The sequence below is a fragment of the Heterobasidion irregulare genome, assembly GCF_000320585.1.
Source record: "Heterobasidion irregulare TC 32-1 unplaced genomic scaffold scaffold_01, whole genome shotgun sequence".
Classification (NCBI taxonomy): domain Eukaryota; kingdom Fungi; phylum Basidiomycota; class Agaricomycetes; order Russulales; family Bondarzewiaceae; genus Heterobasidion; species Heterobasidion irregulare.
In genome coordinates, this window is record NW_009258197.1 from 2,551,050 (window position 1) to 2,574,393 (window position 23,344).

Sequence of the window (23,344 nt, forward strand, 5' to 3'; positions counted from 1 at the left end):
TGACAGGTATGGGAGGAAGAACAGAAGGATACTTAATCTGTCTGAACACGTTTAGACGGTGTATGCTCAGGTTTCTTCAAACGATGATATGCGAGACATATACAGCCTCGAACATCCCTACACGTTGCCTTACAACGAAAAAATCCTACTTGAGACAACAACCCGATGTTTTTGTCAAGGATCCAAAGCAATTGAACCCGGGAAAGGTCCAAATGCCAAATTTCAAGACGGGATGCATTGCGAATAGTCTACAGAAATGCTAGATTAGATGGACACGAATTGGCTGGTAATTCGACTACTCACAAGGGTTGCTGACGGTGCAGGTGTATCCAGAAATACAGATAGTGGCGCCCGTCCATCCTTGCCCTGAAAATATTTGGTTAGAATTCGAATTTTTAACGTATAGAAAGCATGTACCGCCGCACTGGCCGTATGCTGTTTGAGTGGCAGCTGGTCCACTTGAAGTAGTAGTAATACTAGCAGACAAAGATGTAGCACTCGAAGCAGCTGGAGACGTTGAAGCCTGAGAAGCGCTCGTGGTCGGCGCGACTGTAGAAGTGGGTGCGATCGAGGAAGTGGGTGCAGGAGCAGAACCAGAGGCGTCGCCGTAGAAGATACCTCTACCGTTCGTTCCAATGTACACACTGATATGTATTGATATTAGGACACATACTTCGCCCAAGACGGGAACACACGCTCACCGGCCGTATATTCTGGGGTCGGCGGTAAGGACATTTGCGCTCGCTGAGCCAAATCCATGTGCTGCATCGTTGATCTGAACCCAGTTCGCGCCTTGGTCGTCTGTCCTGAAGTATCCGATGCCCCCAATGTCGGCAGCGGCAAACAATGCGGGATATCCTCCTAATGTAGCCGGAGCACCGAGAGCAATAGCCCATGCAGCGCTGACACCGGACAGAGCAGTGAAAGTGGAACCAGAGTTCGTCGAGTGGAAGATACCAGTGTTAGTTGATACCCAGACATCGCCAGTGATATTGGGATGGACAACAATCTTGCTTGGTGAAGCAGTCGAACCGAGTGTAGCAGTAGAGGCGAACGTCTTTCCACCGTCGGTGGAAAGGTAGAATTTAGAGCCAGAGGCGCCGTAGAAAACGGAATTGTTCTTCTTGTCTGAGGCGATGACAGCATCGGAAGGCAGCGTGGATACTGCTGTAAACGAGTTCGTATATTGCGAGACCTACGATGGCATGAATGAGGAGGCTAGATGTCAACGTTGATAACTCAAAAAATCACCTGAACACCATTTGCGCTGGTGCGCCAAAGAACAGTATCTCCGTCTGCAGACAAAGCCACTTTTCCACCACTAACATTGTCAGCTGCGCCGTAGTCTTGACTCCTAAAGAACAATGTTGATCAGAGAAATAAGCATATATACTGATTTATCTCACTTACCAGGTTGTGCCAGAGTCAGTCGATAGGGCGACTTGCTTTCCAGAGGAACTGGCAAGTAGAGCAAGTTCAACTTTTCAAATTCCTGTAAAATGGCTGATACCAGATTACGGCCTACCTGTCACCGGTACCAATACGAACGAGGTTGGTGGGCTTATTGCCGGCAAAGTCCAAGTCCGCAGTAGTTGACCACGCAGGATTCTGGAAACTATTTGCTGGTGCAACGTCTAAACTATTGTGTACAAAACCTATTAAAAAAATCAATATCATCTTCCGCGGTATAAAAATCTAGACGTACCGCCGTCATCGCCGACTGCAGAAATAAGGTGGGGACCAGTAGGCGGTGAGATCAATCCCTGCACAGATTCTTCCTCGATACCATCGGCCAACGATTTCAGAGTAAGGTTGCCAGCTGAATCCCAATCTGTGAGATCGTGACCGCCAAGAACGGTCGCGCCAGTTCCATACAACCAGTGGTTGGAGTCGAAAGGATCGATCGACAAGCCCTCCATCATCCAACCAATTTGCAAAGTCCCAAGGGTCGTAACAGTGTAGTCTGGGCCCAACCAGGGAGCAAGAGTGTCGTCGTACTTGTAGTTCTTGTAGATAGTCGGGTATGATCCCCACGTCCAGAGTGCCTTCCATGTAGCACCGCCGTCGAGAGATCGGAAAATTTGGCCGTCAGGCCACCAGCTGTTCAAAGCCGCCACCATGATTGTGCCAGGCTTTTGCGCATCGACTGCAACGCCGCCAAAACCGAAATACAAGTTGCTACCGGTGACAGGAGTGATGTCAGCCAAAGTGCCCGAAGTGATATTGTACTTCCAAACCGCGCCATTCGTGCCGTCATAAGGACCGGCACCGTTCGAATAGGAGATATAGAGAGAGTTTTCCGCGGGTGAGAGCACACCCTTGTGAGGTAGGAAGGTAGTGTTCTGCCCGGGAATGGCAGACCCTGATTTAAAACTGAATCAAAAACGCCCTGAGGTATGGAACAAGTGAGTAGACTCACAAGAGGAGCCCCCGTTGGTTGTCACGAACACATTACTTGTTCCGTTGCTGACACTGCCAACGAAGATACGTTGGGTCGCTGATCCCGACGTGCCGCTCGTCGAGTCGAATGTCACAAAGGCGATTCCAATCTTGTCGTTGTTGTAGCCGGTCGTGTCGGTGGGGTCGGGGATGAATGTCCCTTTAAATACTGTTTATTATGTGTGATCAGAGGACAGGATCACGGTGCATATACCTGTGTTGGGTAGGCCTGTAACTTGGGTCCAGGTAGCACCGTAGTCGCTCGACTTCCAGAGGCCGTTTCCACTCCTCGCACCAAAGAACAGGATGTTGTTGCTGTGAGGGTCTACCGCAAGGCGCTGCATAATTCATGATCAAACATAGGATTGGATTACTCAAAGGACAATCCCTTCACCTCACCAACACCACGACCAGGCATGTTTCCTCCAACTTTGAACGGAAGGGCGTAGGCCGTGAACGTTTTACCGTAATCTTGTGAGGCTAGAATATGGCCATTGTTGGGGTCCCATGAGTTGGTGTACATCCTGGGTGAACATTTAAGCACGCGATGCTATTGTGTCTACGATAGGTTGAGAGGCCTACCCAGTTGCCTGAAGAAGTCGTCAGCTGTCATGATACAATGTCTCTGTCAACGTGAATCCTCACCAAGTACAAGCGTTTTGTGTCCACTGGATCGGTAGCAAGGGCGTCAATGCCCCAGTAGTTCCACGTCGAATCGTTTGCGAAGTCGACCAAGGGTGTCCATGTGTCGTCAGAGTTGAGCTTGTATGCACCGCCGATGTCGGTGCGAGCGTATGCAAGCCCTTTCTCGTTGGGGTTGAACACGATATCCGGCACAAAACCGCCGCCGCCGCCGATCTGACGAAACCGACAACGTGTGATCAGCGAGCTGCATATTCTGGATCAAGGTTGTGCTTGCCTTCACATTCTTCCAAGTGTATGTCTGCGACGCGACTGCGTTGACCGCTACTGGCAAGACAGTAACCGTGACGGCCGATAGAACACAAAAAAGGCGCATAGCGAGCGCTCAACAGCAGAGGAGAGGAGAGCTGGTTGGGGATTCCACTTCGTCAATGGGGACCCATTTTATAGACAAAACCACCGTCTCCTGCTTCTACTAGACTCCAATCCGAGAAACTAGCGTCCGGGCCGCCGAGGTCGACCGAGATATTTGCGGTGAATGATATCATCAGCTGTGAGAAGAGAAGGCTTTCGATTTGACTTACAGTAGTGTGCATGGGAGATCGACCATATTACAGGGCAGTGGTTGATGTATAGAACTAGACTAGTCTAGGCACATTTACTTTTGCATGATTTTGCTTCACATAGTCAGAGTTGCTGTTTGAGAGCCTAGCATCGCGATATCTTGACGTATGTATGGTTTCTGTAGCCTGCTACATCGAGTGACAGAAGACTGACAGAAGCCCCCGTGCTCTAGAGGTGCCTGGACGACTGTTAAAACTCGGAGATATATCATGGCGATATAACGACACGTAACATTCAAAGTTGAGCACTGACGGCAGACATCTACCAACCAAGATCTATAAGTGCAGAATATCCGAGATTTTGCTTCCGAAGCAAGTTGCAAGGCACGCTCAAAATCAATAAGGCTGGAGTCCACAAGACATGCAAAGAACCTTGTAGGCACGAGGCAAGTAGATCAAATGATAGTCAGGAGGCTCCAAAGCTCCAGGATTCGAAAGATATTTGAAGCGGTTCAATGGGCAGCGCAGTGAAGGATAGGGCGCTGTGTAGAACTCCGCAGGGCTTTTTAACCGGTTATTAACCAGGAGATGTTAATAACGCGTTAATAACCAGTGTTAATAACTACATATTGTGAGCGTGGGAAAATGAAAGTAAAATCGAGAAAATGGGCAAACAAAATGATGGCTCATAGCTCACTCAGTGTTATACATTCTGTAAACTAAGCCTAAATGAATTTGAGAGGCTCAGATGGCTGGAGCATAGACAGGATGATTTGAGCAAGCGGTTGTGGAGTTGGGTGTCTTAGCCTAACCTCCCTTTGCGGCGGAACCAGAGAAGCCACCATGATGCAAGTTGGACATCATTCAAGCTCCTATATTCTGTAGATAATACACCACAACCTGATCAGGTTCAGGCACTATCCATAAAATCCAAAAAATCATTCATATGCCTCCAGAATTCAGCCAACTAACAATACTTTACTCATGTGTCACGTGTCAGCTACCGCCAACAAGAACAGTGCTGGGACGACGACAACAGCACTGTATGCCCTCTTTTCTGCCCCCACCACCTTGGAGGCCTCCTCCGGACAAGAAGGTGAGTTTGACAGTCATTCAGAAACAGAGATTGCACTGAATAACAACAAATTTGAGATATATCGCTATTTTGGGAAATTAGTTATTAACCTTAAAAACCAAGGGGTCCGATACGTGCCTGTTAAAAACACGTTATTAACGCGTTATTAACACCTGTTATTAAACCGGTTAAAAATTAGGAGTTCTACACAGCGCCCTAGTGAAGGACGTGAGACCAGCGAAACAAAAACCAGTCCAACTCGAAAGCATGATGATTGAGTAATCACGTGTACGGGACAAAAGACTGCTTCCTTTTGTATTAAGCGCTGAGCTGAAGGCGACCCACGAGGACATGAAGCGATTCATGACTCTCTAGAAGGCATATAAACCCTACTTGCGACTCTTGGACTGTATCGGTTGACCTTTCTCTTGTACACTCTGCATTCTACATTCATTCTACATTCTCCTATGTCCACCCACGATCGCCTCCGTCTTGCTGGCCTCGACACAATGGTCCTACAGATTAATGGTCCATATTCTTCACCTCTTTCCTTGCCGTTCATCGTGTCCACTATCAGGTCTGATTCGCAGCAAATTATCCTCAGTTCAGACCGACAGAAACCCTCCTGCGAAACTGAAACTACGCTGGAGGACGAATCCCGGTATTTGACCGCTGTTAGTAGCAGCACACTTCTGATTCTTTTGTTCCCGCATGCTGAGCTCTTTGATATGATAGGATTCGTTGTTCACCTTCACGACTAGAGGCTTTATAAATATCAAGTCTCCATCCTTAGCTCGGTCATCCGTGGCTTCGAAGAATTCCGCCTTCCCGTCTCTTCCGCCTTTAGATAGAGCATCCACACTTCATCTACTCTCGTGCACACCGACGACACTCTCTTCGCCGGAGTCACTCCGAAATCCACCTTCTCCACTTTTAACACATGCTCAGAACGCACGCTCTCAAACACAGCACCCGTGTGCTGAATGCCCCAACAAATATTCTAGGAACGCTAACGAGCCGCCGTATGCTATACCATCTCTTCAACATCCTAATAGCCCTTATATCCCTTGGGCCCCATCCGTTCGGAGTCAGATCTTACGACCCATGACCCCTGGGTCGGAATCATCTGTTCTGTCAAGCAACTACTCTCGCCCTCTTTCTTATACCGGTGCACGGGCTCCCGAACCTGCCAGCGAGCAAGGAGACTCATCACATGTATACCCTCGACCCCAAAAGACACTCTTGGCTGTCGCTCAAACCGTTAAAAACCTTGGTGGGAGGCTGAAAAATAATTTTCGAGGCTTGGCGAAATGCATGGGCAAATATACGCGGCCGCGGCCCAATCTTGTGATCCCTCCTCGGTCCTCGCGGGCCAATTTGGATTCTACCTGGCATTCATCGTCCGTCGCAGACTCTGTCATTTCCATCACCCTTTCTTCCGACTTTCAAACTCTCTCCGAATGGTTGGAAGATCGGCATCGCTCGGCATCAGAGGACATGACGAATGGGCCAAGGATGAGCCTTGATGAGTATGAACGGCATGGTAGCTGGCTGGAACTTGTGCCCGCGGAGTCCAAGGAGAAAGGATGGATTTGCGGGAGACCCGGATGCGAACTTCACAGATCCGATCTCATGAACGACAACGACAGCGACGACAACGTTCCTGCGAACTCTTGCGCCTCTAGATGGACGCCTAAGCTACATTCCAACTCCAGTGAGAGCTAGGATGATACCCACATTCCATAAAACTTATTCAGTTATTTCCGACCTGTCAGGTTCACGATGAGCCTTGGCCATAATCTGTACACAGTCTGTACACTCCGCGTAGATACGTTGACACCAACACTAGATTACTGTTAATGAAGTAATTTATATTATAGACGTCCGGGAAAGAAAATGTGATAGTGCCTCGGAGACATGTCGAAAAGCCCAAAAATTGTTAATAATAAATGGCTTTGATTGCTTCGGCTCTTTCGGTTAGTCGAGAAAATTTGCAGATCCTTCAATGTGATAGGCTTGAGGTCAGTGTCTCGAAACAATTGTCAAAAGCTGATCTTTCATAAGATAGGATTGACATGCGCATCATCTCTGAAGAGAATCAGAGAGCATGACAATAGTCAGAAGTAGCCTTGCCTCGGCGCCCACAGGATGATGATTGCGATAGCCGAGATACTGACGCGGATGGTGGTCGGCAGCAATTCGGAAAACATAGACGATGCGCGTACAAAACCTTGAGGCCATCTTGCGAGCCTACATATTTCTGGCCTAGAGGGCCTATGAGTATCGACGAAAACAGTACAACACAGGGGCGATGTCACTGCTAGCCAAAACTAAGGACTGGAAGCTGAAGACGTTGCAGCGCAAGTCACGGGTACACCACAGTACGTCATATATGGATCCATCCCTTATATCCCAAAAAGGCAATTCATTCGAGACGCAAGCTTGGACCAGCGCGATCGTGTACACAAGTCGGAACAACAACCATGCTATCAGCCGCCCACGTACATAAAGATGCTGGGCCCATCCATTCTCTTGTTCTCTGTCTTTACCCATTTTCCTCCTCATCACCACTAGCATGGCCTCAAGTACACACCAACCGGTGACCACCGCGGCATCGAAAGAGAATATATCCCCTTTATTCCGTCCTTATATTCGCCACCACGCATACACCCCATTCTACAAGGCAGTGTGTGCAAGATTCCCTAAACATGCCAACCCAGCCCTCCCGAAGAAACGGCAACCTACAGCTGCTGAAGCCGCAGCTTCCGCTGCCATGATTGATTGGCGCGGTATGGACCGTATCGTTCGTCCAGAGAATTTGCCGGAGGAAGAAGACGAGTCGGATGTTGCCCTGAACATTGCTGATCCAGTGTACAATCCTCTATATCAAGCGCAAGGAAAGTACGAGTTCATGAATAGGAAGCCGCTCAAAGAGGTCAAAACGCTACAATACCTAGGCTGTGCGTTCTTCTTGTTTTGTATAGCGTTCCCGTGTCGTAACATAAATCCCAGCTGGCGCTATGTCCTCCGCGTACATTAAGTCGGCATCCGTCAACATCGTCGATGGCAGCAAAGTCACCCAGAAGAAGCTCAACTACGTATGCAAAACGTGAGTTTTCCCCCATTGCCCTACATCTCTGGAGCGTAGTCAAACTGATTATGGTGGCGGAAGTTGGAGTCTAGCTTCACAGGGCTATTGGCGTGGATTTCACTCAGAAGTAAGCGAACAATCATTCTCATGTTCACACACTCACGCATATTTTAGCTCGCGCTCTACAAATCGTCGCGATATCTTCTCCCGCTGCAAGGAGTTTGTGTCCCCCAGATCATGGGCGTCTACGCTCGAAACGGATACATTAACATCGCTATGGAACCACCACACCCCATTTTCTGGGTCGAAGCGTCTCCAGACATGTCCATTTACCTGAAGGAACGCGTGATCGAAGCATTCGAAAAGATCCATTCTCGTGGAATTGCCCATGGCGATATTGCGCTGCGTCATATTCTCATCGGCGCTGATTTCAAGATTACCATCGTTGACTTCCAGGAGAGCCATGCCTCTGAGCCCTTGGAAACTGTCGGCCTCGGGAAGGTATTCGAGGGAGAGATGCGACGGGAGATGCGTCGCGTCAAGTTCCTCCTGAATTACGACGGTGCGCGCAAGAAGGAGATCAAGAAGACGAAGGCCATGGTAGAGCGGCTGGGGAGGAACGCTGCCAGAGCCGAGGTGCGTCGTACGAAGGCTGTTGCGGTGGGCCCCGACGAGCCCACGCCGCCGGAAGACGAGTTAGATCCACCGATTGAGCCCGAGGAAATGAAGAATGACTGGCTTGTTGGTGCAAACAACGCCCCACGCCGGTTCGTCATGCCAGAAGTGCCGAAAGAGACGCTCGGGAATACAATCTGCGACTTTCTGCGCAGACTATTTTATCACGAATGGTACAACCACGAGTATCAGCCATCTCCGTCACCTCCCCCCTCACCCCAACGACCGGAAACTCCTCCTCCTGAAGATGGCCCAAAACCTCCCCCACCCCTTCCTCCTTCGATCAAGGTTCACGACTACGCTTACGATAAAACATACGCTGGAGAGAAAGCGTATACCGTAGGACGACCTCCAACCAAGACAGAGGCTATTGCGTGGGAAAAGTACAACAGACTCCGTGGAGTACCTGATATCAAGCCTAAGGGAGCTGACTCGCCGGGCACCTCAAAGCGACGGCGTGAGGACGAGGGGGATTCGTCCACGAACGACACCAGGCCACCTTCTAAAAAAGTCAGGTTTGCGAAGAAAAACGGCATAGACGGCTCAACCGACGTGGCCAATGAATCCTCGCAGAGCGACGATGACGACAATGATGAGAGGTCGACCAGGCAAGCCGGACCCAAATGTCAAACCAAGAGTCAGTCCTCGGTGTCCAAAGGAGACGCCACCTCGAGAAGGGGGAAATCGAGGGGAAATCAACCCGGGAACGGATTGCACGGATTCAAAACAGATGGACCTGTACAGTATTATCAGAAACCGAGGAAGCAGAAGTACGGGAACAAGGGTATACATCACCTCTCTGTCACGTTGTTTTCAAGCTGATACGGCTCATTTTGCAGCAAGATTGGAACACGGCGTATTAGACCCGTCCACCTCCGAGTCGGATGGGTATTCGACCCAGGGGCATCCAGGCTCTGTGGATAGCAGACGGTTAGATGATCTGTCCCACACGTCCTCAGACAGCGATACCAGAAAGGGTAAGCGTAAGAGAGCCCAAGAGAAAACAAGGGAGCAGGAAGCTCCTAGACCGGTGACGAAGAAACAGAAGGTCGGAAACCCGGCTGAAACTACGGCGTCGAGGTTGACGCTGAGCAACAGTGAATGTATGCGTGGATTTCTCATCGCCGCCATCCGTGCTGACGCGACGCTTTTCGCAGTACTTGCTCTTTATCTAGGACAGATTCCCCGTCCCCGACGAGATGGGTCACCATCCAGCTCCCGAGGAAGGGCATGGTCAACGGAGAACACGGTCTTCACCAGAGAGACTAGCCGTAGACAAGGCATCGTGACGATGCAAACAGAGCCTTTGCACGCTGGACCCTCAGCAGGTGCGTAACGATCTCTGTACTGGTATGCATCGCGTTACCAACGTCATGTCACAGCGCGGCGGGAGAATGAGGAAGTCTTGGCCTCACATCTTTCAGATGTGGACCAAATACGCTCATCGCAAGTCGGGGGTCCTCAAGGAGGAGCTGGAACAAGCTCGATGGAGCCTGTGGACTCAGGGCTTTCGAAAGTCGCTCCGGAATCGGAAGCGCGCGCACAAGCAAGCGATAGTCAGGCTCCTGCGGCGGCCACTGGCCCTCGTGAAGTTCCAGTTCTCCAGGATGATCTATCGTCAGAGGATGAAGTGGAGTTAATGTTGTTGTCTGGATGAGGGATCGAAGTCTGGATTTATAGTCAATGTCTGCGGGGCAGACCTGGGCTCTGTGAAATTAAGATAAGCAAGGATAAGTACCGAGCTTATACCTATCGCTCCTCGCTACGTATTCCGGTTGGTCTGCTGCTTCCTTTTCCCCCTCTCTATCGGCGTTCCTGTGCCTTCAAGCGGTGTATTTTCTTACTTTGTATTTTTTGGTACCTGAATCTCGTTGAAGTCTTGACACGGTGAGCAAGGGTGAGTAGGCAAAAGCCCTTGCTAGCGGGAGTATCCGTGGTTTGATGTACAGTCTCACCATTATTTGCTGTAAAGTACTCATTGAATAGGGAAATACCATGATTGAACGAGTTTTGAACGACGGCATAGGACAATAATGTGTGACACAACGGTTGAAACGTCAATTGATGGGAACAAATATTCGCGCAGTTGGCATGCAAGATTCTACATATGGTACGCCCTATACGCCCTGACTCAAATGGGCGTCAAAAGACGGAAGATGTTGATAACAACTGGAGTTGTCGCACGGGGCCTGAACCGTGGCGATCTAGCAACGATTTTTTCCGTTATGAGAACGATGCACGCGAAGGACTGAAGTCGATCGAGAGAGGTGAGGGGAGTGAGGGGCACGAATGGCGATCGTGATCGAGGTAACGTTGCGGAGTGTCGTGATATTGGCGGGTCAAGTAATCCATAGTGCTCCATTCGGTCGAGGATAACACTGGATAGCAGCTGCTCTTATCTTGAAGCAAGGTTCAGACTCGGCAGTGCCCTAGACAGCACAATAATGCAGCAAATGATGGATGTGATGATATGTGGTTTCAGGCTGGACTTGACGCCAGAGAGTATTGCATTGACACAGAGATAAGTCGTCGGCATATGCCACAGACGCGGAGGTCTGGTCTCTGGGGATTTTAAATCTGCTGGATAAAGACGACTCCATCCTGATCCGACAAAAGCCGACAGACGATTCTACGGCAAAAATGCGAGTATCGGGGTGGATCGTGGCGGTGAGAGGGAAAAAAAATTGAGAAGAGGGGCTGGAAGAGGGCCGAAGGCCGGAGTGCACGATGCCGGCAGCCAGGAGGTGGGCGGGGCCGAACACAAGTCCAAATGGGCGCTTATCGTACTCCATGTTGATTGAGCGCATAACTATATAAGCTGTTCTCTGCATGCCTCTTTACTTTTTCGTCGCCCTCCCCCGCTCTCTCCCCTCCTTCCTCTTCCCCGCTCTTTCGTGAGCACACCATCTTTCACGACCAGTCATGTCGTCCAAGGAGGGTTATGACGAGAAAACGATGGTCGCTGTGCCTCCGGCGTACGCTGCCTCTGACTCTAATGTCGAGACAATGGGCGACTTTCCGGTAACACAAAAACTGCACCGCCAGCTCAAGAACAGGCACATTGCCATGATTAGGTCAGTCCCCCTTTATATGCGTCCTCCTCGTAATACCTGATCAATCTTGTGTTCAGTATCGGTGGTATGTTCCTCTAGTTCTTTTTTTAATTATTACCACGAACACGCTCTGAGGTTTCGCATCGCATAGGTGTTATCGGGACTGGTCTTTTCTTGGGAACAGCTAATGCCTTAAGGCATGGTGGGCCGGTCGGCCTTCTGCTTGGATATCTTGCCGTTGGCTCGATCTGTTACAGCGTTATGGTCCGTCATCTCGTTTAGTCTATCTCCGCTCTTCTCACCTCCTACCAGATCTCTCTGGGCGAGATGATCGCATTTCTTCCTATACCGGGTGGCCATATCAAATTGGCCGAGCGCTTCGTCGATCCCGCGTTCTCATTTACTATGGGATGGAATTACTGGTATAATTGGACTATCATTCTCCCTGCCGAATTGAGTGCCGCTGCCGTCCTCATCAATTTTTGGAACAAGGATATCAATAATTCAGCGTGGATCATTGTTTGTCTCGTTGTAGTTGTCGCAATCAACTTCATGGGCGCAGGTGTGTTTCGCTTCTGTCCTGAAAGGGGTGTTTGACTGACCGGTCTGCTTGCAGGAGCGTACGGCGAAGCAGAATTCATATTTGCCTCGATCAAGGTTCTCACCATCGTTGGTAAGCTCTTCTACGTACGGGATTTTTGTAGCGGAGCTAATCGCCATCTATAGGTCTGATCATCTTGGGCATCGTCATCGATCTTGGTGGAGGGCCCGACCACGACCGACTTGGCTTCCGCTACTGGAAGCATCCAGGTCCATTTGTTCAGTATGATGATATTGCAGGTTCCAAGGGTCGATTCTTGGGATGGTGGGCTGTCATCACGCAAGCTGCATTTTCCTTCATTGGCACTGAAATAGTGGCTGTACGTACATCTTGAGTGGATCTTTTTCTAGGTTGCTCATCGTATCTTTGCAGATTGCCGCTGGTGAAGCCAAGAACCCAAGAAGGAATCTCCCAAAGGCTATTCGTCGTGTCTACATCCGTATCCTGCTTTTCTACATTGGCGGTGTCACCGTCATTGGCCTCTTAGTCCCATCTAATCACGAGGACCTCAACTTGGGAACAGGCAACGCCGCTGCGTCTCCCTTCGTAATCGCCATCAAGACCGCTGGTATCAGGGGCCTTCCGCATGTGGGTGCAATTTCCAAGCTGGTGCGAGGACTTCGCTGAAGACACTAATAATAGATCATTAATGCATGTCTCCTGACTTCCGCGTGGTCGGCTGCTTCGAGTGACATGTACACGAGTTCGCGCGCCTTGTGTAAGTGCTCTTCTATCTGCGTGTCAAATTTCGCACGACCGACCGCCCTCGTAGATGGCCTTGCCGTTTCTGGAAATGCCCCGAAGATCTTCATGCGCACGACCAAGAACGGTTTACCATACGTTGCATTGTTGTGCTCGACCGCGTTTGCATTCCTTGCGTTCATGGGTGTCAAATCCGGATCTGGCAAGGTCTTCAACTGGTTCTCGAACATGACCGCTATTGCAGGTCTCCTGACGTGGTTCGGCATCTGTGTCACATATGTGCGGTTCCACAAAGGTTTCAAACATCAGGGCCTTGACCGCAGCAAGCTGCCTTACGCTTCTGCGCTGCAACCTTATGCGGCCTGGTATGGCATGATCGCTTGCGCCTTTATCTGTCTGGTGCGTTCTCTTCTTCATGTTGCGCTTAGGCATGGTCACTAAGTATATCTCCATGCAGTTTTCTGGATGGCAAGTGTTCCTCAAAGGGAAATGGGTCACTGCGGACTTTGTGACCAACTACCTCCCGCTAATGCTCTTCCCCGTGCTTTACATTGGCGCAACGTTATGGAAACGTGTACCACCTGTCAAGATCCAGGACATGGACTTTATATCCGGTCTTGACGAAATCGAGGCAGACACATACGATGAGCCGCCCCCAAGAAACAAGTGGGAGGCCTTTTGGCAGTGGATGGTACGTCGGCTCTCATGTCTTCGCATTCCCGCTCTTGTTCTGACTTGCTATGCAGATGTGATTGTCTTCTGTTAATTATCGCTACTTGACGCAATTTATGTCAGTGGGAGAGGATATACGATGATGTTGTTATCTGTTGTCGTTGTAATACCGTGCTGCGAGCACACATACGCAATGTTGGATTAATAGCTGTGAGATTAATGGAAAGACTTACCTCGACATATCTGACGGCTCTACTTCCTGGCTCCGTGCATCAATCGTTGTCTTGAGAGTTGAGGTCACGTAGGGCTTCTGAGGTTCTTCTTTGGACGACTTCCCGAGTCATTCCGTTCATTTTGGAGCGGGTTCAGTGCGCGTACCTCGTCTTTCCAAATTTCACACAGTAAGCGCTGATCGAGTCGGCCCAGTTTTTCCGTTGTTCTTCAAACCATCGCACCCGCTGACTATGCGACCTCATGTGGTGGTGCACCCTTCAAGGTATGTACTCCTCCTTTTGACATGCCAAGATCTGTTGGAGTGGCTGCGCGGATTTTTTTCTGATCCCTCGACTCCAATGGGCATCTGGAATGAAGGCTGAGCGCAGATTACTCGCCAATGCGACTGCCCGCGCACCGATGTACACCCCACTGGTTACGTCTGAGCGTCCCCTGGCGCTCATCTGCTTGTCAGTGCTAGGCACGTCTGCTAGCCAGAATGTCTCAGGTCGAGTGGGTCATTTGAGTCGCTCGATATCACATGTCCACATATATTGCCCTACCAGCGCCGAATGACCTTGATGGACATGCCGTCAACCTCGCGCACGGTGCTCTTCCCCGCATCACCCCACATTGCGCTGCGATTCCGCACATTTGAACCCCATGCGAAGCAGGACAAACGCGTGGCGTTCCACGCCTTGCTGTTGTACCTGTGCCCAGCCACAAGCAATGAACCTCAGACGCCCATATGTAGCGGGATGCATAGACACCCCGTGGCATGCGCAGGCACTCGTGGGAGCCAGCTATCCCTCATTCAAAGTTGCGCTGAGCGGTAGTCCCCGTGCAGGCTCGATCACATTGAAGAGGGTCGCAGTGTGTATAGTGCCGGGCGGCGGGTGTTCCTTCATTCATCCGCACCTTCTCGATGCTGCTTCCCCTATCCTATTCCTTTCCGACTCGCCTCGGTCTGCTCTGCGACCATCACTTCTCACCGAACGACATGCGGTACAGCCCCGCAGCCCCCGTCGCATGCACACCCGCGTGATGCGTTTATGAGACTGCTTACTGCAGGCACCAAGCACCCTCACGAGTCGAATCATGCTCGCAATGCATTTGTTTTTGAGAATCGAGATCGACGGTGCGCTTCCAAAGGTCTCTGCCCACGTCTGTTCTATCTCCGTGCTTGTCGGCCATGGACCGACTCGACGGCCCTCTCATCGTCGCATGTTGGCTTTTCTGTCAATGTATCTCAGGGCGTAGGCGGCGGCGGGTTCGTGGGAACCACCGGAAGCTCGACATCCATCCACGACCTATATGCTGTCAGTCCGCCCGAGACTCCGACCATACCATGCATGCATCAACGCACCCGCGTCGCGTGTGGCGTGTGGCAACATTAATGTCTATTCATGTCTACTTTCGAAAAAGAGTTTTCAACGTAGCTTACTCGAGAAATATACAGCTATATACGGCCCACAGGGCCAGGCTCTACAATACGAGCAAACTATGGCTGATCGATGCACACTGCCCCCCCCGGACAAGGGAGACGGACGATATAAAAAGAAGAGGGAGAAAAAGAGAGGAGAGATGTGACAGAGGTACCAGTAAAGACGAGGAAAAACGAAGACCGAGATGAGGAGGAGGAAAAATAAAAGGAAACAGGAAAAGGCAGAAGTGGAGAAGAGTACGGTGCGAGCACGGCCGATGGGTGAGGTTAATGCATGTGATACAATGTAGACGAGGAAGTGCTGCGGCCTACTGATAAAAAGACGGGATGCGATGACGCGCTGCGATCGACGGACAAGGAAAGACGCGAAAGTCCTCGTGGACGGAGAAAGGAAAAAGAGTCTGAAAAGAATCTTGCGGAGACGCAAATATAAGCGCCCAGCCTCACGCCTTTGAGGACGGGATGTGGAGGTTGATGGCTGCGTGTATGCGCGTCTCAGCGTTGTCCGGGCGACATGGGTCACAAGGCATGCTCTCACCTCTGAACCACGTCAAGGCATCGGACGTCGACGTCGCCTCAAAGTACAATATCGCCTTGTTATCAACGAGGCGGAGAACTATGAACAGAGCGCAAATCAGCATCGCCGAGTCCACAACTCAACTCGAAATCACGAATCGGCTGACCGTTGCCATGGACGATGCTCGCCGGCTGAGGCAAAGTCTGCATGCGGAGCACGGCCCAAAGATCGACCGGCGAGTGGGGGTCCCTCCCCTCCGAGGGATCTCGACAGAGCACCAGGAGGTCGTTGCACAGGATCCCGATGAGCGAGCGCGGGGTCTGCTCCGGCGAGAGGCACTCGACCTGCACCGTCGACGCGTCGCCCTGCGCATTGATCACCTCGAACGTGATCGTCGCCTTGCGCACCACCCGCGTGAGCAGGAGGGGCCCATCCATGATGAGGCGCCTGCGGAGACACTTCAGCATCGCACGCGTGACGCACCGCAGCGGCACTCACCGGTGGGGCTGGACCAGCGGACTGGGGAACTTGCCACGGATCCGCGACTGCCACTGCACGAGCTTCCTGCGCGACTCTGACTCGCGCTTCCCTTCGTTCATGTTCGTCGCGAGAGACGAGATCTCCGTCAGCGCCTTGTCCAGTGGATCGATGTAGTCGTACGCCGTCGGGGGCGTACACCGCGCCAGCTCTTCCAACTAAGTCATAGCCCGTCAGAGTCGCGCTCGCACAGCCAGCCAGCCAGTCAGACACAAACAAGACCACTCACCAGCAACCGATAGCGCGGTATCCGCTGGATGGGCAGCAGCAGGTAGCCCTCCAAGTTGAGCTGCGAGTGGCGCGGGTTCAGCCGGCACCGCTTCAGGTACGACTTGATGCGTTTCCGCTGTCCGGATGACAAAGGCGCGGGCCCGTTCATGGGGGCGTCCGGCGAGAGCCCAGGAGACGTGATGGAGGAGATGGCCAGGCCGAGACCCACCATCTGCGCCGTGCTGGACGAAGACGCCGGCCCGCCCGAGGGATGTGCGTGCGCGGTCGAGCGCTCCGACACCCAATACTTGATGCGCTGCACCGAGTTCTCAAAGTTACTGATGAAAGGGGGTAGAGACGCGGTGTGAGCGGGTGGCAGGTCATAGGCCGCGGAGACTCACTTGATGTAGGTCGAATACATCCTCATGAACGCCGCATGCGAGACGAAACTGTTCGCGATGGACTTTGCCACGTCCTGAGACAGCTGTGCGTTCTTCTCGGGCGGTGACGCCTCCGCAGGCTTCAACAGCGGTGCAGCCGCGCGCTCCAAAGCTGGCAGAAAACTCTCTTTATGGAAAGAGAACAGCGACTCTAGCCCGCTGAAGACAAGCTTGCGTTCCGGCGCAGGCACCACGGTTTCTTTGTTTGAGCCGACGCCGCCCAACAAGTTGACGGGTGCAGAGGCTGGCTTGATGTAAATATCTACGAGCTCCTGCAGGCCCTTGACGTACGTCCGCTCGGTCCTATGAAACAGCAGCGCCTCGGGTCAGGGGCACGAGGAGAAAAAGAGAGAGAAGGGCGCGCACGTTACGATCTCCCGCACGATCATCGCCCGCTTTCCACTGTCATCCTTGAACTTGCGCTCCTCGCCGCCGTTCGACCCACTGCTGTCCGTCGTCGCGACACTGGCCGTCTGGCTCGAGCTCAGGCTCCGCAGACGCGCGATCGACTCCATCGACCGGAGCTGGTCCGACGAGTTGCTCCGCGAGCCCGAAGTAAAGGAGCCATCCGAGACGACGCGCGCGCTGTCGATCATGGTCGGCCGGCGGGACCGCGCACCGCTGCCCACGCCATCGGAGGGCGGCGTCGAGCCGCCGTAGATACTTGACGTATTTGTCTGCGACAGAGAGAGATCGTTCATGTCCCGGAGGTAGGCCATCACGGAGCGCAGCGCCCTCGTGTAGGCCTCCCGGGCCCTCTCTTCTTCACGCCGTTGGTGCTGCTCCGTCGTGTCCACGTGTAGAGAGCCCGGACTGGGTGTGGGGTGGAACGTGGGAGAGTTGGGTTTGCGATCGTCGCCGTCGTCAGTGCCGTCTGTGGCAGTGAGGCCAGGGAGGAACGTCGAGGGGAGGGGAACAGAGAGCGAGGGGGGGCCGTCGATCGGCAGAAAGCTGCGTCGCCTCGCACCCCGAGTGGTGCTCGAGGTGACCGAGAGGTTCGAGGAGAGCATGCTGGGTGAGGGTGAGGGTGAGGGAGCTGCACCGGCCGGGGTCGTAGGCTCAGAATCTTCGAGGGTCGTCGGCGAAACAGAGATTTCGGGTGCGGCCAAAGGCAGGTTCACGTCGAGATTGCCGGTGGAGGAAATGCGCATCTCCAGGTCCACCGCGGACGGCCCGCGGCTCAAGAGCGGCACGGACGACGACCTGTACTCGTCCACGGGCACGATGTTGACGAACGGTTGCGTCTGGTAGGACGGCCGGCCCTGCGCGGTCGAGGGGCGCGAGTTCCCCGGCGAGTCGGAGCGCATCTTGCCCATGGACATCTTTTTGAGGAACCCCCACCGTCCGTGCTTCTCCTTGTCCTTGTCCCTGTCGTCCTTCCGGCGGGACCCACTCCGCGGGCGAGGGCCGTCCCTGTCCGGGGGCGACTGGCTCCCCACGGACGAGGGCGACATCGCCTGGTCCCGCGCGAACGACTTGCGGCTGAGGCGCGAGCTCGTCGAGGGCCCGTCTTCGGACGGCTCCGCGCTCGAGAGCCGCTCCCACAGCGACCGGTCGAGCGCCGGGCGGGCGGGCGACGTGCGGGTGCCCGCGGTGACGCCGATGCTCGCGAAGCGCATCGGGAGCGGGCTGGGCTCGGGGAGGAGGGCGGCCTGATCGAGCAGGTTCGAGGCGGACATCGAGGTCGGGTAGTGGGCGAGGCCTGGTCGCTGCGGCGTCGAGGCGGCGGTCGAGGGGTGGGATGCAGAGGAGGATGGGACGGGCATGGCGTCTCTGCGCAGCTCGCTCGCGCTTTTCATGCGGCGGATCTCTGGCTCGCCGAAGTAGCCAGAGTCGGGCACCTTCCTGCCCGACTGTGCCGAGGGGTCCGCCCGACTGTGGCCGCTGCGCCGCGACTTGTCGTAGTACGCACGGTTGGGGGTGGTGCGGGTGCGGACGACGCCGTGGGCGGGTTGGCCGCCAGCCTCCGGTGCGGCGTAGCTGGTAGCCCGGCCCAAAAAGGGGGCACGTTCGGGCGTGATCGTGTCCTCGTCTTCTGTGGGGCGGCCATCCTGGTCGAGGAGGGGCGACTCGGGAGAGTCCTCGAGGTCGGTGTCGATGAAGGACTCAGAGTCCTGGGTGGTCGCGGAATGCAAGGCGAGCATGGGGGTGGAAGGTGTATAGACAGGAGTGGGCGGAGGTTCCTTGGGCAGCAGGGGATCGACAAGGGCTTTCCACGGGCCCTGGAAAGGGTTCCCATCGACCAAGAGGGCTTCCAAAGACGTGAGAAGACATAGCCAGCTTGGGAGCGAATAGAACTTGTTGCGGCGAATGCTGAGTGTATGCAGCTTCTCGAGAGCGCTGAGGGGCGTGGGAAGGGTGGTGACCCCAGTGGAATCCGCGATGAGGACGCGAAGGGAGACGAGGTTGGCGACGAAGAGGGGCAGAGCGCGGAGGGGATTGGAGGATATGTTGAGTTCTTCGAGATGGATGCAGGATTCGAGCGCGGGCGGAAGGGCGCCGAGGAAGTTGGCGGAGATGTCCAGGGCGACCAAGGTGAGATTAATTTGCGGAAGGGTCGTCGTCAGGAAGGACGGGATGGCGCTCGGCGTGCTCGAAGAACCGACGAGAAGATGGGTGGTGCCTTTGGAACGTGATCGTCATCAGAGTTAATTTGGTGAAACAGAGTTGGACGGCGGCGAAGGCGGCAGAGGGGAACGCACCTGGCTGGACGTGAAGATGAATGGTGGACACGCCGTCGCCCCTGACGATCTGGCCGCGACCCTCCTCGGCCATGACGACAGCGGAGGTGCGCTCCTCCTCGTGATCCGCATCGTCGTCGTCGTCGTCGTCGTCAAAGTCGTCCGGGTCGAGATCTGTGTCCTCGGTCTCGTCGCCGCTTGTGAGATCGACTTCGTCGCGCTCGTCGACGGCCTGCCAGCTGAGGTCGTAGCTGGGCTTTGGCTTGAGAGCGGGTGGGGGACTTTCGTGTGCGGCGTTCGAGTTGCTGCGGACGAGGGAGGAGCGGGAGCGAATGCTGGCGGAATAGGAATGGGACCAGCGAGTCTGATCGATAGGGACGCGGGAGTGGGAGGGGTGCGATGGGTGCGATGGTGCGTGGGGGTCGTGTGGGTCCTGGTGCATGAGGTGGACTACATCGTCGGAGGTGATGCCCACGCCGACGGGGTCGTCGTGGCTGGAGGCGACGTGGACGTGGTTTCCATAGTCACCGGAGGCGAGGGCGCTGCCGGTGCTGCTGTGGGCAGATGTGTAAGCGGACGAACGCGTGGAGGCGGACTCGGAGCCGCCGGAGGAGAGGGCGGGCGGGGTAGAGCTGAGGTACTGGTGCGGGGGGCGGAAGGGGTAGGGGTCTGGGAAGTGGGCTGGGTCTGGGAGGGCGGCGGGCTTGGGGGGGCGAGCGAAGGAGTGGGGAAGCGACGGGTCCGAGTAGGGGAGGAGGTCGTCGTCGTCGTCGTCGTCGTCGTCGGCATCGTCGGGGCGGGCGAGCAGGGGCGAGTGGAAGTGGGGCTGGGCCGGGGAGAAGGCCGGGGAGTCTGGTGCGGCGAGGAAGAGGGCGTCGGAGGGACGGGCGGGGGGGCTGGGAGGGAAGTGGGGGTCTGGGGCGGCGGGGGACCAGGGGCTGTCTGGGACGGGGGGCGTGCTTGCTGACGGGGTCGGTGCGCGTGGGCGAGAGTGCATGGCCGTGAAGGGCGAGAGCGGCGAGGGCGGCGGGGCGGCGTGCGGGTGGAGGCGCAGAAAGTCTAGGTCTAAATCAGTGGATCAGCGTCGGCATGGACCAGCGACGACGCGAACGAGAAGTGAGGAGCGAGAAACGGGAAAACGAGAAACGAGAAAGTCGGGCGCGAAAGCAACACCCGGGACCACACCCCAAATATAGACATCGCCCCCATCACACGCTCTCCAGACATGGCTGGCCACTTACCGACAGCGCTCGTCCGTCCCCTCAGGTACACCCACACACCCCCCTCCTCTCCCTCGCTCGAGCCCTCGCCCTCGCCCTCGCCCTCTCCATCTCCACCCGGCCTCGCTCCCAGCTGCTTCTCTCGCTCAAACATCCTCGACGCAAGCGGCGTACTCGGCTCCTCGCTATACACGCTCAGGTCGCTGCACACGCTCTTCGTCCTCCACCCCCTCGCTTTATCCATCGCGAGTGCGTGCGTCATCTCGACCCGAACCCTCAATCCAGTGCTCAAGCGCTGATACTCTGATGGCGAGCTGTGGGCAGGGACGATGTTCCCATCAATCCTCTCACCACTGACAAAACCTCTCGCCTTACAATCTCTCGCTCCGCTAGCCTCCGACCATTTAGTCCCTTGGCAACGCAGCTATCCCTATCCCTCCATTATTCAATGCGCGATCTCTCCTTCTGATCGCCCAGACACTCCCCAAGCACCTCCGAGCACCCGCCCGCAGCAGCAGCGCGGCCCACTCACACCCGCCACTCCGTCTGGCGGAACTACGGATCTCTCTCCTCCTCGTCCGTCTCCGCCCCTCCCTCGCCGTCGCCCTATCCTGAGCTTCATGCACCGTGACTGATCACGCCCACGTCTGGACTCGCCCGGACTCGCCTTCATTTTCCCGGCCGATCGACAGATAGCTTAGTGCCTCCTCCCTCACGCGCCTGTCACACTACCATCACCATATCAAAAGTCATACAAGTCTGGCCTGTCCGTCCGAAACGCCACCTTTTTCTTCGCCTTCGCCTTCGCCCTCCCCTGGGGCTGATCCCCCTCCCCCGCTTCCGATTCCTTCTTTGCCTCTTCAAATTTTACTTCCACCCTCGCCCCAGCGGCCCTCTCGGCCTGCGATTCCGCCGCCGGCCCCTCGGCGTGCGCGTGTCCCCGGTGGTCGTGGTCGTGGTCGTGGTCGTGCCCATGCACGAGCGCCTCGTCCAACGCCGCCGCGCGCGCCGCCGGGGTCGTGCGCCGCTCTCCCACGCCGCCCTCGACGTCCAGATGCAGCGTCTCGAAAACCAGCCGTTTGCGCATGCACTTGAACGCCAGGTTGTTCTCGCCCCCGCCCGACGCCCCCGACGCCAGCGCGATCCCCCGCAGCGTCGAGAACCGGTCGCTCGGCGGCAACAGCGTGTGCGGCGCCGGCAGCCCGTGGATGTGCAGCAGCCCGTGGTGCGCAGGGAACATCGCCGACAGCGCGGGGTCGGCTGGCGATCGCCACCGCAATTAAGTGACCAAATTGAATGCAGGTCGGCATGGATATAGGTACAGTCGTCAGCGACCGCGCGCCCCGAGCGGATAAAAAAAAAAGGGGGCTGTGGGGCCTGCGCACCCGTGAATGCTGCGAGCGTGATCGACGCATCGGACAGCCAGCCGAGTTTTTGTACCCATCCCGGGCCGCCCCACCCGTCGGCGGAGATGTCGGGCGGAAGCGCGATCGCGGCGCACGCGGACGGGTGGCGGCGGAGGAGCGCACGCAACGAATGCAAGAAGCGCAGGATGTCCTGACGCGCGCGCATAGCGACGATGTCGATGAGAGTGATAAATGAATAAATTATCGCACGTGAATCCTTTGACGCGACGCACCTGAGCCTCGAGGTCTCCCCATTGAGGCGATCCGAGCGCAGGGACGCATATCCGCACGGGGGACATGGGCGAGCACGATGCCTCCAGGAGCGCAGAGAGCGTATGCACGAGGTGCGCGATCCGCGGCCCCGCCAGAGTGCCCGGCCGCTCACTCGCGTCCGCATCGGACGCGGACACGGACACAGGGATCGGCCGCACGCGCGACGCGCCCATCGCGGCCTCGAGGACAACGCGGGGCACGCGACAAGTGAGATCAAACGTGCGGCAGAACTCGTCGGAGGATCTGGCATCAGGGCATCAAACGCCACACATAGAGGGGAGGGGCAGAGGGGCGATGATGATCAGCGACCGCACGAATCACGCCGCAGGCGCTCGATAGGGTCATCGCGGCCTGCATGAGCGCGAGAACTCACATACGGGTTCGAGGCGGTGGACGACGGCGAGGTCGAGGTCGAGGTCGAGGATGGCCCGACCGTCGTCTGGAACTTGCCCATGCGCTCGTAGCGCCACGCGATCTTGATCTGCGCGTCCTCGCCCGTCGCGTCTTCCGCGCGCTCGTCGTCCGCTACTTGTGCTGGGGCGTGCGAGAATGGCGCGGACGCGGACGGCGTCCACATGCACTCGGCCACGAACGCCTCGGCGTCATCGTCGATGACGCACACGGTCTGCCCGCATGCGAGCCCCTGCGCGATAAAGTACTTCTGCACCAGCTCGCCGTACGCCGAGTGGGGATCGGGCGCTAGGACGAGCAGAGAACAGGACAGGGGCAGCCCCCCTCCCAAGATGTCATCGAGTGACGGTATCCCTGTAGATGTGATGACGGTAGATGGGGAAGAGGGGGAGATCCGACAGCCTGGAGGAAGAGTGGACTGTTTCGTGGCCGCTTTCCTCTTGAACGAAGACATCGTCGAGTTAAAAGTACCGTGGGAA

At 55.2% G+C, this 23,344-nt stretch overlaps 7 protein-coding genes across 7 annotated transcripts; 4 read left to right on the forward strand and 3 right to left on the reverse strand.

The window, feature by feature from the left end:
• Window positions 1-32: 32 nt before the first annotated feature.
• HETIRDRAFT_413760 (uncharacterized protein) lies at window positions 33-3,457 on the reverse strand (the record flags this gene model as incomplete). Its single annotated transcript, XM_009543417.1, has 13 exons — window positions 33-248; window positions 317-366; window positions 418-644; window positions 702-1,195; window positions 1,252-1,354; window positions 1,411-1,458; window positions 1,526-1,655; window positions 1,706-2,362; window positions 2,420-2,599; window positions 2,654-2,777; window positions 2,834-2,963; window positions 3,092-3,297; window positions 3,359-3,457. 13 exons carry the CDS (start codon window positions 3,455-3,457, stop codon window positions 33-35), a joined length of 2,664 nt encoding a protein of 887 aa, XP_009541712.1.
• A 1,133-nt stretch (window positions 3,458-4,590) lies between these two features.
• Window positions 4,591-4,828, forward strand: HETIRDRAFT_307105 (uncharacterized protein; the record flags this gene model as incomplete). The annotated part of the gene is given in 3 exon segments (XM_009543055.1): window positions 4,591-4,630; window positions 4,645-4,740; window positions 4,797-4,828. The coding sequence occupies 3 exon segments, from the start codon at window positions 4,591-4,593 to the stop codon at window positions 4,826-4,828; spliced, it is 168 nt and encodes a 55-aa protein (XP_009541350.1).
• A 995-nt stretch (window positions 4,829-5,823) lies between these two features.
• Window positions 5,824-6,444, forward strand: HETIRDRAFT_99796 (uncharacterized protein; the record flags this gene model as incomplete). The annotated part of the gene is made up of 1 exon (XM_009543056.1): window positions 5,824-6,444. The coding sequence occupies one exon, from the start codon at window positions 5,824-5,826 to the stop codon at window positions 6,442-6,444; it is 621 nt and encodes a 206-aa protein (XP_009541351.1).
• A 1,579-nt stretch (window positions 6,445-8,023) lies between these two features.
• Window positions 8,024-8,239, forward strand: HETIRDRAFT_247995 (uncharacterized protein; the record flags this gene model as incomplete). The annotated part of the gene is made up of 1 exon (XM_009543057.1): window positions 8,024-8,239. A coding segment is annotated over one exon (216 nt), but the record flags the coding sequence as incomplete, so codon positions are not given.
• Window positions 8,240-11,332: 3,093 nt separating this feature from the next.
• HETIRDRAFT_153952 (amino acid transporter) lies at window positions 11,333-13,773 on the forward strand. The gene is made up of 11 exons (XM_009543058.1): window positions 11,333-11,559; window positions 11,616-11,623; window positions 11,690-11,802; window positions 11,851-12,100; window positions 12,155-12,211; window positions 12,265-12,458; window positions 12,512-12,727; window positions 12,782-12,857; window positions 12,912-13,240; window positions 13,299-13,532; window positions 13,588-13,773. The coding sequence occupies exons 1-11, from the start codon at window positions 11,408-11,410 to the stop codon at window positions 13,591-13,593; spliced, it is 1,635 nt and encodes a 544-aa protein (XP_009541353.1). The 5' UTR covers window positions 11,333-11,407; the 3' UTR covers window positions 13,594-13,773.
• A 1,840-nt stretch (window positions 13,774-15,613) lies between these two features.
• On the reverse strand, window positions 15,614-21,019 carry HETIRDRAFT_447961 (uncharacterized protein; the record flags this gene model as incomplete). The annotated part of the gene is made up of 9 exons (XM_009543411.1): window positions 15,614-15,648; window positions 15,709-15,786; window positions 15,854-16,134; window positions 16,186-16,382; window positions 16,454-16,772; window positions 16,836-17,177; window positions 17,241-19,497; window positions 19,577-20,620; window positions 20,797-21,019. 9 exons carry the CDS (start codon window positions 21,017-21,019, stop codon window positions 15,614-15,616), a joined length of 4,776 nt encoding a protein of 1,591 aa, XP_009541706.1.
• On the reverse strand, window positions 20,888-23,324 carry HETIRDRAFT_437936 (uncharacterized protein). The gene is made up of 4 exons (XM_009543412.1): window positions 22,832-23,324; window positions 22,415-22,697; window positions 22,161-22,332; window positions 20,888-22,035 (listed from the first exon to the last, which is right to left on the reverse strand). Exons 1-4 carry the CDS (start codon window positions 23,317-23,319, stop codon window positions 21,518-21,520), a joined length of 1,461 nt encoding a protein of 486 aa, XP_009541707.1. The 5' UTR covers window positions 23,320-23,324; the 3' UTR covers window positions 20,888-21,517.
• Between the last annotated feature and the right edge of the window lie 20 nt (window positions 23,325-23,344).

Coding starts and splice junctions, on each gene's coding strand:
- HETIRDRAFT_153952 (XM_009543058.1), top strand. CDS start 11,408: ATGTCGTCCAAGGAGGGTTATGACGAGAAAACGATGGTCGCTGTGCCT. Junction 12,728..12,781: donor GTATCAGGGGCCTTCCGCAT/GTGGGTGCAATT, acceptor CACTAATAATAG/ATCATTAATGCATGTCTCCT. Junction 12,858..12,911: donor CACGAGTTCGCGCGCCTTGT/GTAAGTGCTCTT, acceptor CCGCCCTCGTAG/ATGGCCTTGCCGTTTCTGGA.
- HETIRDRAFT_437936 (XM_009543412.1), bottom strand. CDS start 23,319: ATGTCTTCGTTCAAGAGGAAAGCGGCCACGAAACAGTCCACTCTTCCT. Junction 22,333..22,414: donor GGGGAGACCTCGAGGCTCAG/GTGCGTCGCGTC, acceptor CGCGCGCGTCAG/GACATCCTGCGCTTCTTGCA. Junction 22,036..22,160: donor CACGCTCGCAGCATTCACGG/GTGCGCAGGCCC, acceptor GGCGATCGCCAG/CCGACCCCGCGCTGTCGGCG.